Genomic DNA, 18,779 nt, shown 5'->3' with positions numbered 1-18,779 from the left:
AATCTACCTGCCCTCCATGACACCTACAGCACCTGATGTCACAGGAAGGCCAAAAAGATCAAGGACATCAACCACCCGAGCCACTGCCTGTTCACACCGCTACCATCCAGAAGGCGAGATTAGTACAGGTGCATCAAAGCTGGGACCGAGAGACTGAAGAACAGCTTCTATCTCAAGGCAATCAGACTGCTAAACAGCAATCACTAACTCAGAGAGGCTGCTGCCTACATTGAGACCCAATCACTGGCCACTTTAATAAATGGATCAATAGTCACTTTATACAATGCCACTCTAAATAATGCCACTTTAATAATGTTTACATATCTTACATTACTCATATCACATGTATATACTGTATTTTATACCATCTATTGCACCTTGCCTATGCCGCTCATCCATCGCTCATCCATATACTTACATGTACATATTCTCATTCACCCCTTTAGATTTGTGTGTATTAGGTAGTTGTTGGGGAATTGTTAGATTACTTGTTTGATATTACTGTACTGTCGGAACTAGAAGCACAAGCATTTCGCTACACTCGCAATAAAATCTGCTAGCCAGGTGTATGTGACCAATAACATTTGATTTGAGGATTTTGTTTACATCCTACTTTGTGATCTTCCACAGACATTGAGGAGATCCAAATGGTGGCAGCCCAGGATCTCAGCAACATCTTGAAACAAGGCTACCTGGAGAAGAAACGACAAGGTAGTAAGATTATGGAGTCAAATATGTTGCAAATATGTCACGTTGAGTGCTCATTCAAATGCTTGTTTTCATTCCGTTTTTCATGTAGATCACAGCTTCTTCAGCTTAGAATGGCAAAAGCGATGGTGTGTCCTCAAAAACACAATATTCTACTACTTTGGGAGTGACAAAGGTTGGTTTGAAACCCTCACATCACACTAAGACATACAATTTATCCATGTACAGTTATTTATGCCTGGAACTCATACATGTGAACATTTGGGTGAGGAGATTGAGTTAATACTGTTCTTCCTTCAGACAAGCAGCAGAAGGGCGCCTTCTATATCAAGGGTTACAGTGCAGAGATGGTGGCCAACCTACGTAAAGACTCCAAGAAAAATGGCTGCTTTGAGCTGAGTGCCCCTGGCCGACACTCCTTCCAGGTGGGTGTGCAGAACAAAAGCAATACAAGAGACTCCTCACAGTGATGTTTCATAGCATACCAGTCTTACCTAATGATCATGTTGTATGATGGTGGCTATCCTCCCCAGTTCACTGCTAGCAGTCTGCGAGAAGCCAGGGAATGGGTGGACCAGATCAACTTTGTCCTGAAAGGTATGTCAACATATTTCCAAATCTATTTCAAAGACACAGTAGTAGAAAAGGATATAGTGATGATTGTGTACGTTTTCTTGTCCTCTGTTAGATTGGTATTGCCTCACTCACTTTTTGGCCTGAAAGGGCAGGAAATAAACCATTTATATCCATTCCCAAATATATCCATCCCCAAACTGACCAATCAGACGCCTTCCGAACCTCCTCATCCACCACGTCACAAGGCATTCATGTCACGCAGGCCACACCCCCACCTCTCCCCCCCCCCGACTGATTTCCCACTTACGGGAAATGTATTGGTAGACGTTCTGGTTATCCTCTAGCGGCATTGATTTTTGCCTGGCCAATGGCGTATCACAGAGGACCCGATACCCTGTGTTGCAGTGCCCAGTCGCCAGCAATCACAGCGCTGCTCCGTCTGAGAAAGGCAGGCTGCACCGGCTGCTTGCGGGAAGTAACAGACACCACATCATTTGTCTTGTCCACTTTTACTACTATACAAGACCCAGATATACAGGGAGTTGGAGGCAAAGGTTTTTCTCCCTGTTTGCTCTTGGTTTATGCTGGGTGAATTTGAGATTGTTCACTTCCTTTTCCCCCCGGCTGGTCATCAAAGGTGTCCACGAATGTCTATCAGAATGACTAGATATTTCACAGATCTTTTGAAAATAGAATCAACTGGGGAAGTCGGATGCCATCTACTACTCTGGTTCCTATGGGTACTCAAGGGGATGTGACTCATACAGTGCTCTATACAGAGATACTGCTCATTATTTATGCCGTGCCTGTGTTCTATGCAGATTTGAGTTCCAGCTTTATCCCCTGTGAGGATGAGACCTATGATGACATTGAGGGGGTGACGGGGGTGGCCAGCCGTCCCCCTTGGCCCGCCCCCTTGCCGGTCCTGCCCCAGCAGGTCAAAGTCTCTCTCAGTAGCCAGGAGGAAGGGAGGCCCAGCCAGGGGGGGGAACAGGAAGAGGATGATATCTACGAGGTTCTCCCAGGTATGAGAACAGACACACCGACACACGTTCTCATAACCCCTTGGAGGTGTATCACTATCACTGTAACTCAAAGACTAATTACACATTATAAATCATGTTATCCTAATAAGAGTGTCAGATGTGTGGCTGTTGTTATAGAGGAAATACAGGACTGTCCCACAGGCAGGTGGGTGGCTAAATGGGTCCCGAGAACGACCAAAGGGGGTGACTTCTCCGTGTCATCATCCATACCTCCATTTGAGATACATCAAGGTTCTGTTTCCCCTTTGCCGAAATCATTGGTTGGAGCGAAATATAGAAATATGCCTTGCCAACTCAACTGTCTTTTCACCAAAGAAAGCCATCTGGGATGGGTACAGAGTAGACCCTGACCACAGATGGTGTATCGAATGACAGTCTCTTTTTTTTTCACTTTCTCACCCTATCACCAATAAATCTCTCTCCCCTTCTTTGGTTGCTCTCAGATTTTCTTAGAAGGCACTGGAGGGCCAATGGAGGTGGTGGGAAGACAGGCTGTACCCTACATCTCCACAACACAGAAAGTGCATGATTTTGTTTCAGGAAAGGTTTTTTTAAATGTCTCACCTCTTTTGTTTTCATTCTGTTTTCCAGAGGATGACATTCCAGGATCCATTGAGGAGATCAGTGAGAAGAGCACGAAACCAGGTCTGAATCCCACTCACAGCATTCACTGACCAGCAAAATAGGAAAAAGTAAAAAACAAACAAAAAAACATTTTGGATGACCCTTCAATGATCTGTATCAACTTTTCCTCTTTCGCAAAGTCATCTTTGTCAGAATTTGCCAGCTGTTTATGTTAATACAAGATAGATGAGGGCAAGAAGGACGTACGATATCAGCAAGCTGCTGTTCTAGAGAGGAGGTGTGTAGGTGTGTCTTTCAGATAATTATAGTTATTGATAGGGGTAGTACTCACTATTCAAGTTATTCAAAGTGTTTTGATATTTATACTTTCGATTCAAGTGTAATATTTTAGGTAACAGCATTGTGTGTTTTTGCTCAGTGTGGTCCATAGACTATGCTAATTACTACCAGGGCTTGTGGGACTGTGAGGCAGACGAGCCTGACGAGCTGGCCTTCCAAAGAGGTGACCTCATCTACATCGTCAGTAAGGTCAGCATCAACAACGCCAGTCACAGTTCCTTCATGCACTTCATCAACATGCTATATACAGGTAATTACCAAAATAATGGAAACACTTGAGTAAACAAGGGATAGAAAGTATATTGAAAGCAGATGCTTCCACACAGGTGTGGTTTCTGAGTTAATTAAGCAACTGGTATCCCACCATGCTTAGGGTCATGTATAAAAATGCTGGGCTGGCCATTATTTTGCCTACTATGGCCATGCTCCCATAGGAAAACAATACCCCCATCGAAATGGCACGAGCGGTCACTGAATGTTTTGATGAGCATAAAAACTATGTAAACCATATGCCATGGCCATCTCAGTCACCAGATCTCAACCCATTTGAACAATTATGGGAGATTCTGAAGCGTTTGCAGAGACAGTGTTTTCCGCCACCATCCACAAAACACCAAATTATGGAATTTCTTGTGCAAGAATGGTGTTGCATCGCTCCAATAGACTTCCAGAAACTTGTAGAATCCATGCCAAGGTGAATTGATGCTGTTCTGGCTCGTGGTGGCGCCACACCTTATTAAGACAATTCATGGTGTTTCCTTTATTTAGGTAGTTACGTGTAGATTCTATTCTATTTTAAACAATTCTGTTTTATTCTATTCTAATCAATTCTATTCTATTCCAACCCCTCCATTGTCTCTATCCTTGAGCCACTGGGGGAGAAATGCCCATCAGATCTTCTATAATGGGATTGGGGTTCATTACTGAGTCTGTATCTGTATCATGAGGGTTAATTGAGAGAGCAGCCATGCAAAACCCCTGCTGTGTTGAACACAAACTGCAGGTGAAGCATCCTGCATCTCAGCTCTTTTCCCTCAATCTATTTCCCTGTGCTTTATGGCCATTGTGTAGGAACATGCAGTATATCTACGTGTTACAGCCACTCTACTGGAAATCAATGTGTTGCAATTTGGGCATTGCCGTCCTCTAAGCTTTTCAGGACCTTGTTTGTAGATTGAAGCAGTATTGGAAGGCTTGGATTTGTGTGTCATCATATATCCTGTTTTTTACAGTATGCATAAGCGGTACTATTTGACATGTTGTGGAAAGAGTTATGGATCATTTGCAGTCTTTCAGTGGAATAGTTAATGAACTCTTAGTTGAGCAAGGTGGTCTCCTCTGCAGTGTCAGACAAAGAAGTTTCTTTAACAAACCTAACACAATGGTACATCTAGGACAGGGGGTGTGTCTGAAATATTTGTTGCTATATTCATAGCTGGCGGTGGCGCGAAAGAGCTGGGTTTTGATTAATAAATACATTTTAGGTGTGAGGAGGGCTTGGCCACGCACTGGCCAATCAACGCGCCATGACTTAATACCGCATGCTGCTGTCTCAAGTTCTGTAGGTTATTGACGGTCTTTGCGTTGTCATCAACTCCAATTCGGCTGGGGGCACAGAAATATTATAATCCCAGTATATTGTGGATTGATACTACAGTTTATTAAATAGCATAAGCTACAGTAAAAAGTAATAGCAAAAGTTTAAAAAACATCCAGTTTTTTCTCGAAATGTTTGGAGTGTTGGCAGTCAACGTTATAATTGGCTTCAACGAGTATAAGCCTACATGTCTTTACGCATCGCACTTCTCCTCAAATAAAAAATACTATGCTCTCGTCAATGGTACTGTATGTGTGAGGCACGTTCTCAATAAGCAAGACATAGCCAAGGCCAAAGGTTGATATGGCATTATATGACTGAATCATTTAAATATGTTTGGAGCAGCCGGTCTTTGGTAACCAGATGAGAGGTGCTAAAATAATGTTCAATCATAGGCTACAACAAAAAATGGGATGTCAGCTCACTGTTTTTCTGGTCCCAAACTTAATATTTTAAAGGCCCAGTGCAGTCAAAATGATATTTCTCCTTTGTTTTGTATGCTATTGTACAACAGGTGATGAAACTAACACTGTAAAAGTGTGAGAGAAAAAAATGGATCAGTGTTATTTCCTGATAGTTGCTGGTTGAAAATACAACCTATACAGGAACGTCTAATCAGCGTGAGTTGCATGGGCTGAGGTTTCAGCTTGCCTGGTGACATCGCCAGGCTGTGAATTTGTTAATAGACCAATAACAAAGAGAGTTCCAAACCTTTCTGCCAATAAGAGCTAGTTTGTTTTCCCTCCCCACTCAGACCACTCCCAGACAGTCCTGGCAAAATTCTTCCTTGAGAAATACACTACATGACCAAAAGTATGTGGACACCTGCTCGTCGAACATCTCATTTCAAAATCATGAGCATTAATATGGAGTTGGTCCCTCCTTTGCTGCTATAACAGCCTCCACTCTTCTGGGAAGGTTTTCCACTAGATGTTAGAACATTGCTGCAGGGACTGGCTTCCATTCAGCCACAAAATAATCGTTGAGGTCGGTGTTCCAATTCATCTCGAAGGTGTTCGATAGGGTTGAGGTCAGGGCTCTGTGCAGGCCAGTCAAGTTCTCCCACACTGATCTCGACAAACCATTTCTGTATGGACCTCGCTTTGTGCATGGGGGCATTGTCATGCGGAAACAGGAAAGGGCCTTCCCCAAACTGTTGCCACAAAGTTGTAAGCACAGAATCATCGAAAATGTTATTGTATGCTGTAGCGTTAAGATTTCCCTTCACTGGAACTAAGGGGCCATAGCCCGGACCATGAAAAACAGCCCCGGACCATTATTTCTCCTCCACCAAACTTTACAGTTGGCACTATACATTGGGGCAGGTAGCGTTCTCCTGGCATCAGGCAAAACCCAGATTTGTCCGTTGCACTGCTAGATGGTGACGCGTGATTCATCACTCCATAGAACGCGTTTCCACTGCTCCAGAGTCCAATGGCGGTGAGCTGTACACCACTCCAGCCGAAGCTTGGCATTGCGCATGGTGACCTTAGGCTTGTGTGTAGCTGCTCAGCCATGGAAACTCATTTCATGAAGCTCCCGGCGAACGTTGCTGATGTTGCTAGTGAGTGTTGCAACAGAGGATAGATTATTTTTTAACGCCTCAGCACTCGGCGGTCCCGTTCTGTGAGCTTGTGTGGCCTACCACTTTGCGCCTGAGCCGCTGTTTCTCAATAACAGCACTTACAGTTGACCTGGGTGGCTGTAGCAGGGCAGAAATTTGACGAACTGACTTGTTGGGAAGGTGGCATCCTATGACGGTGCCACGTTGAATGTCACTGAGCTCTTCAGTAAGGCCATTCTACTGCCAATGTTTGTCTATGGAGAATGCATGGCTGTATGCTTGATTTTATACACTTGTCAGCAACGTTGTGGCTGAAACAGCCGAATCCACTAATTTGAAAGGGGGTCCACATACTTTTGCATATATATATATATATATAGAGTGTCGTTTCTTTTGCTAAAAAGCTATTTTTGTCCATTTTAATGGAAAACTATTACCCAAAAATGATTTGATATTGATATAAATATGTCTGCATTGGGCCTTTAATAAAGCTTTGGTGATTTATTTCAAAGCAGTCTAAGGAGCCAAAGCCTTTATTGATAGGCTTGGCTACTAGTAGGCCTACTTGGTGAATGCATTGGGCAGGACAAAAAAACAGCCTTCATTGAGGGGAGGCTATGCTTGATTTTTCAACAAATGATGCGAAATGGAAAGAAAATATATATTTTTTATATATACGAGGGTTACCGGCACAAAAAGCACATCTCTCTTTTTCCATGAGCATATGGGCACTGTGCGTCACGGGTAGATAGGTAGCACTTCCGCAGGACAAAATCCTTACCATAACCAACATGTTACCTCTAAGACCAGCCTTTTTTTGGTCTTAAATATCCCCACCAAACACTTCCTGAAATTGACACTTTGGCGCTTTTTAAGCACACACCTCAGATATTGCCACCCCTCCCACCTCAGCGCAAGCGAGCTGATATATGACAGGTAAACTACCAATCCCGGTGCAAGGGTTGTAAAATAGCAGAGCTTTAACAGGTTGAAATTGCCAACGAGCGTGTTTTAACACCAGCCGAAAATAGAGCCCTATGGGTACTAGTTTATAGGGGAATGTCAAAACAACCCATTACATTTTTCATAGAAGAAGAATAAAGCCACCTGCTCTGAATCTATTGGAGGTGTATCAGGAAGACGTTACCAGAGTTCTACAGTATTACCTTTCGGTGTAGGTGTTGGGCTACCTACCTTTCACTGTAACAGACCAACTCTTGGTTGGTTGTAGCTGTACTGTCTGGTACACAGCTTTCGTGACACAGATTACTCTTGTTTTGTCAAGCTTTTCCCCTTAGTCTTCATAATAACATGATAGTCTACAGAGCATTCTAACAGAGCATTCTAACAGAGCATTCTAACAGTCCCTTAATGGATTAAAAGTGAGGGCCTCATTGTAATTCGTTTAGAGGCGATTCCTTCCTGTCTGTTTCTGAATGGAAGGTTTTGGTTTAGTGTGACATGAGTCCACCCGTGCCCCATTCAGAGTCATAACCTTGTATCATATTTCCCTCATGAATGACATTAATGACATGATTAGGACACTACATGGCAATCGTGTGTTTTAATGAGCCTTAAGGGAGGGGAATCCCTGTTCCCTCTGATTCAACAGTGGAGCAGACTATTTAGTTGAACGGGGGTTTCCTTGGAACCCTGACCTCGACGAATGAAATACAGGCCCTTGGCTGCAGCTCAAGCCTTGCTCTAACTGGGGAACACAGACATAAAATGGCCATATAAAACTAAGACCCATAAATTCTCCTGAACAGAGGCTTAGGGTGTTGGGGGGAGGCTGAGTGTATGGGCTCTATGTCAACACTGACCATAATTACAAGGTAGAAAGGACACGCTCTAAGTGCTAAATCAATGGTGCTAACAAACTGTTATTTTTAAGCTGCGATTTGATTGACTACCGGAGTGCAGACCAGGCTAGGGGCTAGCCACAGGCGCTGTGTCGTATGGCTGTGAACTGAGTAGAACATGACGATTATACAAAGAGCCCCCATCAATCATTATTGATCTAGCGAGAACTTACTGTAAAGAGGTGCATTTTTGCTGTTTTTTTTTTTTTGGGTGGGGGGGGGGGGGGGGGTTGTACTGTGTGTATATGAGGGGATTGTGTGTGTGTGTGTGTGTGTGTGTGTGTGTGTGTGTGTGTGTGTGTGTGTGTGTGTGTGTGTCAGTGGGAAAGTAAATAAATGAGTAAAGCCACAACTCGTATTCATTCCATTCGTTTTACTAGATTAATCTGGCAGAGTCTGCCGCTGGTTTCACGGATGATGAACTTGGTTCCCAGTCTCCCGTCCACAAAGAAACACATAGCAACTATCTTGTCTTTGCACTGGCCTTTTACTGCTGAGAGCTTGCACTGTCTTCTATAGCTTTTGGCTTTGCAAAGACATTTTAGAGCGTGGGATTTTTTTATGTTATAGATTTTCCTGATAAAGATCCATACTATTTTACACTTTACCATTTTTATATCATTTTTGGATATACTATACTAACTACTGGATAGAGCCTACTTATTCATACGAAAATGCTAACTGTTTTGAGTTCTCATTACGCAGAACTGACAGGTTGGGCCTGTTTATTGTACATGTACAATATATCATGAATTTGCTGACAAAATGTCTGCAATTAGTAAATCTTTGCTCTCCTAACATCCGTATTGCTTATATTGACTCCTAAGCATGTTTCTCACTACTCCATTGGGTTGTCCTGCATTCCAGAACTATAATTTATGTAGCTAGCTGGAATCAAAAGACACAGCTCCACAGGTCAGCTGCCACATTCCGGTATTCCCAGAGGCACTCTTGTAGAACGCCAGGGTTGGAGTGGGGAGAGATTTACGATGTAAACCCATCCAGGCTCCTTTAAACTCTAGCAAACACTGCCATCTCTCTGCTCCCCCCTCTCTCTCTCTCTGTCTCTCTCTCTCTCTCTCTCTCTCCACCCCTCTCTCTGATCTCTCTTCCCCACTCTGCTCTGTCCACCCGGGGCGTGCACCTCACAAGCAGAGAGAGAGAGAGCTAGGGTGCGGGAGAGAGGCCCTCCTTATCGCCAACCAAGGAGGGCCTATAGCAGCACCTAGATCTTCTGCACTCATTCTGTCAGACCTGGGCCCTGACAGTAAATCTCAGTAAGACAAAAATAATGGTGTTCCAAAAAGGTCCAGTTGCCAGGACCACAAATACAAATTCCATCTAGACACCGTTGCCCTAGAGCACACAAAAAACTATAAATACCTCGGCCTAAACATCAGCACCACAGGTAACTTCCACAAAGCTGTGAACAATCTGAGAGACAAGGCAAGAAGGGCCTTCTATGCCATCAAAAGGAACATAAAATTCAACATACCAATTAGGATCTGGCTATAAATACTTGAATCAGTTATAGAACCCATTGCCCTTTATGGTTGTGTTGTCTGGGGTCCGCTCACCAACCAAGAATTCACAAAATGGGACAAACACCAAATTGAGACTCTGCATGCAGAATTCTGCAAAAATATCCTCAGTGTACAATGTAAAACACCAAATAATGCATGCAGGGCAGAATTAGGCCGATACCCGCTAATTATCAAAATCCAGAAAAGAGCCGTTAAATTCTACAACCACCTAAAAGGAACTGATTCCCAAGCCTTCCATAACAAAACCATCACCTACAGAGAAATTAACCTGGAGAAGAGCCCCTAAGCAAGCTGGTCCTGGGGCTCTGTTCACAAACAGACCCCACTGAGCCCCAGAAAAGCAACACAATTAGACCCAACCAAATCATGAGAAAACAAAAAGAGAATTACTTTTTTACACATTGGAAAGAATTGACAAAAAACAGAGCAAACTAGAATGCTATTTGGCCCTAAACAGAGAATACACAGTGGCAGAATACCTGACCACTGTGACTGACCCAAAATGAAGGAAATCTTTGACTATGTACAGACTCAGTGAGCATAGCCTTGCTATTGAGAAAGGCCGCCAAAGGCAGACCTGGCTGTCAAGAGAAGACAGGCTATGTGAACACTTCCTAACCTCCTGCCAAATGTATGACCATATTAGAGATACATATTTCCCTCAGATTACACAGATGCACAAAGAATTCTAAAACAAATCCAATTTTGATAAACTGCCATATCTATTGGGTGAAATACCATAGTGTGCAATCACAGCAGCAAGATTTGTGACCTGTTGCCACAAGAAAAGGGCAACCGGTGAAGAACAAACACCATTGTAAATACAACCTATATTTATGTTTATATATTTTCCCTTTTGTACTTTAACTATTTGCACATCATTACAAGACTGTATATATACATAATATGACATTTGGAATGCCTTTATTATTTTTGGAACTTTTGTAAGTGTAATGTTTACAGTTAATTGTTTATTATCTATTTCACTTGCTTTGGCAATGTTAACATATGTTCCCTATGCCAACAAAGCCCATAAATTGAAATTGGAGAGAGAGACGACTGTTCCATGCCGGCCTCCTCCAGTCTTCAATGGCTCGTTAGCGCCATCAAGAACATGGACACTGGTGACATCTAGTGGCTGACTTCAGTGCGAAACTAACTGATAATACTGAGAATGTTTCACAGTTGACAACACACACACTCGGAGACTGATTTACGCTAGTAGGCTATGTCCCACTCTTAAATCAACATGAACTTTACCCTAAGTAAATGGCTATCAATTATGTTGAAGTTTGCAGCTAGAGGAAAAAACACAAACACAATTTAGAATTGATTAAATTAATTAAAAGCCCTTATTAATGCAATTAAAGCAGAACTAACTGATTTGATTATTCTCATTACATCTATCTTGTTGTAAATTTAGAGAAAATTAATCAAATCAAATTGTATTTGACACATGCGCCGAATACAACAGGTGTAGACCGTACAGTGAAATGCTTACTTACAAGCTCTTAACCAAAATTGCAGTTTTAAGAAAAATACCTAAAAAAACAAGAAATAAATGTAACAAATAATTAAAGAGCAGCAGTAAAATAACAATAGCGAGGCTATATACATGGAATTGTAGCCTACCTAAGTTGTATTCGTTTGTATTAAATTGTATTTTATTAGTGTAGGAAATATGGGAGTATCTTATTTCCATAGGGCCATATTCTCATATCCTCAACTGCCTCAAACCCATGGCAACCCCAGTTGGCCCATTGCCCGTAGGTCCCACCATGTGAATGTGGTGGAAGAAAAGGGAGAGGGAGGAAAAACAATCAGATGGGAAAAGTCAAGCAAGAAAGAGACAAAGGAAGAACCTTTTATCCCTTTGTGTGACACCCCACCCCCTTATATATAATTTTCTCTGTCACACATCCCTTTAAAGTCCCTCGCTGCTTTTGTGGCTATAGACAGGGAAAGACATCTTATTTACCACCCAAAGTAGCAGGGGGAGAGAGAGCAGAGTCTGGGGTTTGGGGTCATGTAGGAGGCCGCGGTCATCTACCGGTCAACTACAGTAAGGTCATTATTCAGGCCCAGCCAATAGCCCTGAACTGTGCCTGAGCAACCCCTATCCATTCTGCCTAATTATTATAAATGAGGGGCGGCGTAAACAGCTATCATTACAGACACTCAGTGGCATACACAAATCCACTTTAAATTGCTATTAAGTTAAAGAGCCACCCTGTAATCCCAAAACGGCCTTAGAAGAGAAGCGGCTTGTTTCTTTTCATTTATTTTTTATTTGTTCCTTCATATTTTAGACGGCTCTGATGCGCAGTCATCTCTCGACTTTGAATCCATCTCATTGATTAAATTACAAGATTCCCTGTTTATTACTGGGATCAAAACATTTTGAAGATTTTTACAAAGAAATTACCAACCCTAAAAACAATGTGTCCAAATCTCTAAACAGGCATTGCTAGAATTTATTTTGAATATTCATATCTGTCAAAATAAGTATACTTTCCCCCCCCCCCCACAATGTTCGGATACGTGTGTGTACATATTCCCAGAACACCTAAGGCAGTCCAGTCCACCTGTGTGAGCAAAATGCTTCGACTAGATATGGTGTTGAATAGATCAGGAGTTGCGGTATGTAAGAGGTGTCTGTTTCTTTGTTAGGGTGACTAGTGGAGAGAGACGCAGCACTGCAGTGTGTGCCTCACGACTTTCCTTGTGGATGAGAGCGAAACAGAGAGAGGGAGAGGTAGCTAGAGAGAGAAAGAAGGGAGGGAGATGGAGGGTGGCGGTGAGGAGGGAGAGATTGTAACACCCAGGCGGCGGGTTCAGCGGCAGGGCAATGAGAGACTTCCTGTGCTCCATCACGCCCAAGGCCTGCTTCAGTCAGCTGGTAGCGGAGGGCAGATGCTTCATGTGTCAGTCTTATTAGCAATCCTCCTGCGTGCGTGTGTGTCCGTGAGTGTGTATGTACTGTACGTGTCTAAGTGTGTCTGTGCGCGTCTACGTGTGTGAATGTGTGTTTGCTTGCGCGTCCGTGTCTATGTGTAGTTTATACAAGAGAAATAGTAAAAAGACAGAATATGACTATGGAACGTGAGCAGAACCTGATGTTCTACAAAAGGAGTGAATGCATAGCTCGAGGAGGAGTTAGGGAATAGGGTAATGTAGCTGTCACGGTGACCTGGCAGGCATACAAAGTGCTCCTTCTCCTGCATGAGAGACAGTCAAACCAACCTTCTCCCTCTTCAGGCATCGTTAGCAGTCAATCTGTCCTCCTGCCACCATTAGCCAGACCCTTGAGTGGTAAATAAACGATGCTGCTGGTGTACTGCAGGTGTTGTCATGGCAACTTGCTCACTCCCTCTCTTTCTTAGCTAGCTCTGCCCACGTTCATTTGCTCCCTCTCAGTGAAGGAGTCACAGGGAGGTCAACGAGTCAAAGCACCGCCACAATATGGCGCTGTTTTGTCCTCACTCACCTCCTCCCAACACACAGTAGCTGATATGATACACATTCAGTGCACTCAAACACGGGCAGACTTAGTGATTTGGAGGCCCCAGGCAGAGTCTGAGCCCGATCCAACATCACAGAAATGTAACACCGAACCGGAAAAAAATACAGATTTCTAGAAAAATCGGCCTATTGATTTAAAGTGGTGTGGAGAACAATGCCACTGAGGCGGGCGGAGTGAGGAGAAAAGGAAACAGCCATTGTCTTAGAAAAGTGAGGAGAGGTAAACTCAATATTGGAAGAATTGGGATAAAGTAGGCTAATGCAATTGAAGGCATGCATCAAATTGTTGCTTATTGGCCTACTGAAACTCCCAAAGTCATATCCAATCGTTATACTAACATGAAGGTAATACCCGTGTGTGGTCAACTAGATGAAAATGTCAGCACTGTTTTGATTGGCAAAGCGCCATCGCCTGCTTTGAGACAAGCGTGGGGGACTCGTCTTCTTGATAAGTCAAATAGTGTTAGATTTTTGTTTTCCCTGAATCTCTGTTTGCATATTTGGTGAGCCTACAAATACCCTGGGAAAATGTTAGCTATGTTGAAGTGTTGTCTTTATTCTGTTATATATAATGATCAGAACATACTGCTAGCATGTTATGTAGTTTAACAAGTGGATTTTGCTATTCACTCGCGTTGTAGCCTGGCCTACTCCCGATTTGTCTGATAATCAATGTGATTTCGTTTCACTGAATCTCCGTCTGTATATTTGGTTAATTGCTCTCTGGCTGGGCAAATAAGTGGAGGTGGTAGTTAATTTTTTTTTTTTGCTCATCTTATCACCGATCAGAAACATTTAGCATGCAATAATTCATGTAATAATAATTATTGTAGCCTAAATCAATTGTATTATTTTGCTCATGACTGAGGTATAGGCTATAGTAGGCTATACAGGCTATACAACTGCTGAGCTGTGAGAGTCCTGTTTTATCTAGCTTAACCAGAGGAGGCTGGTGGGAGGAGCTATAGGAGGACAGCTTATTGTAATGGCTGTATTGGAGTCAATGGAACAGAGTCGAACACGTTGTTTCCATGTGTTTGATGTGTTTGGTACCATTTCATTCATTCCATCTGTCCTCCTGTAGCTCCTCCCACCAGCCTCCTCTGATCTTAATGTAACTTACTTCAACATATCTCAATCAATCATTCATGTCATTCATAGGCAGCTGTTATGAGATAAAAAAAAAATATATATATTTTGTTACTAGTATTTTGGGGTTTTAGTATGCCCAGTTCATGAGGCCCCTGATGATGTGAGGCCTGAGGGAAATTCCTCTTCTGCCTAACGGTAAGTCCACCACTGCACAGAAAACATCCCAGACTGTCATGAAGGGCCTCTTGATTATTTTAAAATTGAAGAACAATGTCTCGGTATGGAAATGGCATGGCACCTTGGTGCCAACAGAAAGGTGTTATCCATAACCCCACTGTATTTTCTCCTGAGAATTAAAGATCATTCTATCCAAAATTCAGATACGCATTACACCAAATTAAAGGGGGGAAATCTGTAGGAGATAGGAGATTGAAGTTAGGGCATTGTCATAAGAATACATTTACTCCCTGTGCTTCTTTCTATACGAGACCTCCCCTTCCAGCAGGCGTACTCTGGATGAACCCGTAGTAAGCAGCGAAGAAGATGGAGTTGGCACGCTTGACAGACCTTCGCTGCCATTGGAACACTGTGGCGATGTAGCTGTTGTATTAAAATGGCGGCGCTGATAATCAAAAAGAGCTTTCTCAGGGAGGACGTTGGACTGTCTGGCTGCACAGATGGGCCAGGGAGATAAATACAACTTTCTGTCACTGTGGTTGGAGGAATGGATCTGCGACAGCCCCGTGGGAGAGAAACTGTTTCGTTCCTACTCTCTGATGCCCCAATCTGTCTGTTTCTCTCCTTTTATAGATTACTATTCAAGCTAGATTTCCACAATAAAACTTGTTTTTATGACTTCAGATATTAGGGCCATGTTTTAGAAATGCACACAGGTAATAGAACACGTACCTTTCCAGAAGAAAATGTGTATACTTGCTTCAGTTGTCTTAAAATCAGCAAGCACATTAATTAGCCATTGTGAGTGGAGTACTCCACCTTCATTTACCCTGTCATTCCATTGAATCAGGGCTCTGTGTGGGCGAGCAGACCGAATGAAAATGTTCTCTCTGTTCGCCACATCTGGATGGATAACCTGCTTATCATAGCTAAATTCACTTGCTCTAAGAACATGTCAGGCCTGGGCCATCACTCTGCTCAGTGAGCTCTAACTGGTCTATACATCATCTCTGTCCAGCCACCGGACATTAGGAGTAGGTCTGTTTCTCATTCCTCTGGCTCTGTAGTGAGGTGTCAAAGCTCTCTGTATTAGAGGACGTGGTATCTATCACAGCAGTGCCCAGAGAGACAGCCAGGAGAGGGGGCAAAGATTTGACAAACATGCATTATAAATGTAAACCCCATACAAATGGATTGATCGATATAAGCTAGCCTTGGGGTTTCAGATGCTGTACCCCAATAATGACAACACGAGGTATCAAGAGCCATTTTGAGGCAATGCTAAATTCTGTTATAAACCTATGATGACACAGGGAGAATCACATTTGCATACTCCTCACGTTCTCTCCTCAAAACCCACTGGAGGAGAAGGTCAGAGGGAATGGACCTCCTCCTGGCTTTCTCCAGTGGATTTTGAGGAGGCGGTGAGGAAAGGAGAGAGGACGCGAGGAGAATGCAATTGAGATTCTCCTATGGTCTACTGTGCATCGTTGTGCTTGTTCCTCCTCCTTACCCTGCTTGTGTCGCTCTGTTCCAGGAGTATAACATCAATGGCTGGTGGGTCGGAGAGCTAAACGGTACCGTCGGTATTGTCCCTAAAGACTTCCTCCACCTTGCCTACATCCTCTGAGCTCCCAAGAGGTACTGGAGCACTCTCATATTGTTACGATTACAGACTGATATAATGGGCTAATGTACCTTACAGGCCTCCTGACACCCATTGAGATAACCATTGAAATAGCAGGAGAGGTGTATATTCATAGCGGTGGACTGGCCATTTAAGACATCTGGTGGCTGAAAGTAGAACTGCAATTGCTGCATAGACCCAAGGTGTGAAATTTTATCAGCATTATAAGCGACACTGATATGCTCAGTAATGCTTAATTATAGCATCATTGACACAATTGAATTGGGAAATATGACTCCATAGTGATATTAACTATACGCCAGATAAAACATACAGTATCATACTGCACTACTACAGGAAATATGTTATTTGACCCTGCTGGTCATCTATGAACATTTGAACATCTTGGCCATGTTCTGTTATAATCTCCACCCGGCACAGCCAGGAGAGGACTGGCTCATAGCCTGGTTCCTCTCTAGGTTTCTTCCTAGGTTCTGGCCTTTCTAGGGAGTTTTTCCTAGCCACTGTGCTTCTACACCTGCATTGCTTGCTGTTTGGGGTTTTAGGCTGGGTTTCTGTACAGCACTTTGAGATATCAGCTGATGTAAGAAGGGCTTTATAAATACATTTGATTTGACTATGTTTCTCTCTGACAGTTTATCTTTGTACTGTGCCTTACTTCCACAGTTGAGTGATGTGACTGACTACATTCCCAATCCCCAACACTGAACAGTTCGAGATGGATGACAGATTGACCTTTTTTATTATTTCGTAATATAGTGTAATGCTGTTAGTGTCATTTTTGTTGTATGTTTTTGTAAAGATATGCTTCATTTCCCTGCATAAATTACATTACCATGGTTCTTCTGAGGCGTTTGGTGTACACATCAAGTTCTGGATAATTCTGATGTCGCAAAAAGGTTTCCTCTGTTCAATTGTTTCCAATGTATTTGTGCCCATGTGTGTGAATGGAAATTGCCAGACATTGAGGAAACATTATGCCCCTGTGACAAAAATAGGAAATCCTCACCTCTGAGGGGCTGTCTATTCCATATTTTGAAGCATACTAACTGGTGCCTTCAACAGCCTTGTGTCTGAGGCTACTGTGCTTGTTATTTTGATGCTGACTTCAAATATGTAGGCCACAAGGGGTCAGGCATGCTCCCTTGTGCGATTCATTATTTTTCAATGAAGAGTTTGAAATTGAAATACCTGATCATTTGCAATAAGAAAACGTTAAATTTTTTATTGTTGAACTTGTAAAAAATATTTTGTTAGATATTTAAATTCCACAATATGATGTACATAAGAACTTGTTTGACTGTGCATATGAAAGTCTATGGCAATATAAATGTCTGGAAGCGAAAGAAACACCTATTTAGGCGAGGTGCTGACTAATATAAATGTCTGTAAATGTCATGCACTAAAATAGACTCAGATGCAAAGTACAGGTGGGGGAAAAAACTACAGTGCCCTCCACTAATATTGGCCCCCTTGTTAAATGTGAGCAAAAAGGGCTGTGAATTTTTTTTCTTTGTTTATCCTCTTGGTCTTTCATTGAAAATATTCACAAAAATCTAACCTTTAATTAAAGTAAAATAATTGAAAATAAGAAAATAAATTCATAAAACAAATCTTTTTCTGAAATATGTGTGCTGCAATTATTGGAACCCCTTCATTCAATAGTTTGTGCAACCTCCCTTTGACAAGATAACAGCTCTGAGTCTTCTCCTATAATGCATAATGAGGTTGGAGAACACATGGCAAGGGATCAGAATCTCTCCAGATCCTTCAGATTCCGAGGTCCACGCTTGTGGACTCTCCTCTTCAGCTCACCCGACAAGGTTTTCTATGGGGTTTAGGTTGGGGACTGGGATGGCCATGGCAAAACCTTGATTCTGTGGTCAGTGAACCTTTTTGTGTTGATTTTGAGGTGTACTTTGGATCATTGTCCTGCTGGAAGATCCAACCACGGCCCAGTTTAAGCTTTCTAGCAGAGGCAGTCAGGTTTTGATTTAATATTTTTTACATTTAACCTTTATTTAACTAGGTAAGTCAGTTAAGAACAAATTCTTATTTTACAATGATGGCCTACCCCGGCCAAAACCTCCCCTAGCCCGGATGACGCTGGGCCAATTGTGCGCCGCCCTATGGGACTCCCGATCATGGCCGGTTGGGATACAGCCCGGGATCAAACCAGGGTCTGTAGTGACGCCTCTAGCAAACTGTAGGCGCTTGAGTTTGTTGTTTGATGACAGCAAAGGCTTTTTTTATGGCAACCCTCCCAAACAACTTGTGGTTATGTAGGTGGTGTCTGATCGTGGTTTTGGAGAATTTCTGACCCCAAGACCCAACTAACGTCTGCAATTCTCCAGCTGTGATCCTTGTAGATTTTTTGGCCACTCGAACCATCCTCCTCACTGTGTGTGGGGTAAATATAGACATGCGTCCTCTTCCAGGCCGATTGTTAACATCTCCAGTTGCTTTAAACTTCAGTTAGATTTTACTCATAAGAATTTCTAGGGGTGCCAATAATTGTG

The 18,779-nt window shown here is 42.8% G+C and overlaps 1 protein-coding gene across 2 annotated transcripts in view; it reads left to right on the top strand.

The window, feature by feature from the left end:
• The window catches only part of LOC139570254 (src kinase-associated phosphoprotein 1-like), a 52,951-nt gene extending 35,078 nt beyond the window's left edge, over positions 1-17,873 (top strand). For both annotated transcript variants that reach the window (XM_071391973.1, XM_071391972.1), the window contains 9 exons: positions 631-711; positions 800-883; positions 1,009-1,133; positions 1,242-1,305; positions 2,106-2,309; positions 2,922-2,975; positions 3,334-3,443; positions 16,150-16,253; positions 16,927-17,873. In XM_071391973.1, the coding sequence (XP_071248074.1) occupies positions 631-711; positions 800-883; positions 1,009-1,133; positions 1,242-1,305; positions 2,106-2,309; positions 2,922-2,975; positions 3,334-3,443; positions 16,150-16,242 (815 nt within the window). In that variant the 3' untranslated portion in view covers positions 16,243-16,253; positions 16,927-17,873. The remainder of the gene's footprint in view (positions 1-630; positions 712-799; positions 884-1,008; positions 1,134-1,241; positions 1,306-2,105; positions 2,310-2,921; positions 2,976-3,333; positions 3,444-16,149; positions 16,254-16,926) is intronic.
• Positions 17,874-18,779: the final 906 nt, after the last annotated feature.

The sequence above is a fragment of the Salvelinus alpinus genome, chromosome 3 (genome assembly GCF_045679555.1).
Source record: "Salvelinus alpinus chromosome 3, SLU_Salpinus.1, whole genome shotgun sequence".
Classification (NCBI taxonomy): Eukaryota; Metazoa; Chordata; class Actinopteri; order Salmoniformes; family Salmonidae; genus Salvelinus; species Salvelinus alpinus.
The sequence above is the reverse complement of the archived record's forward strand: the minus strand, read 5'-3'. Positions and strand labels throughout refer to the sequence as shown.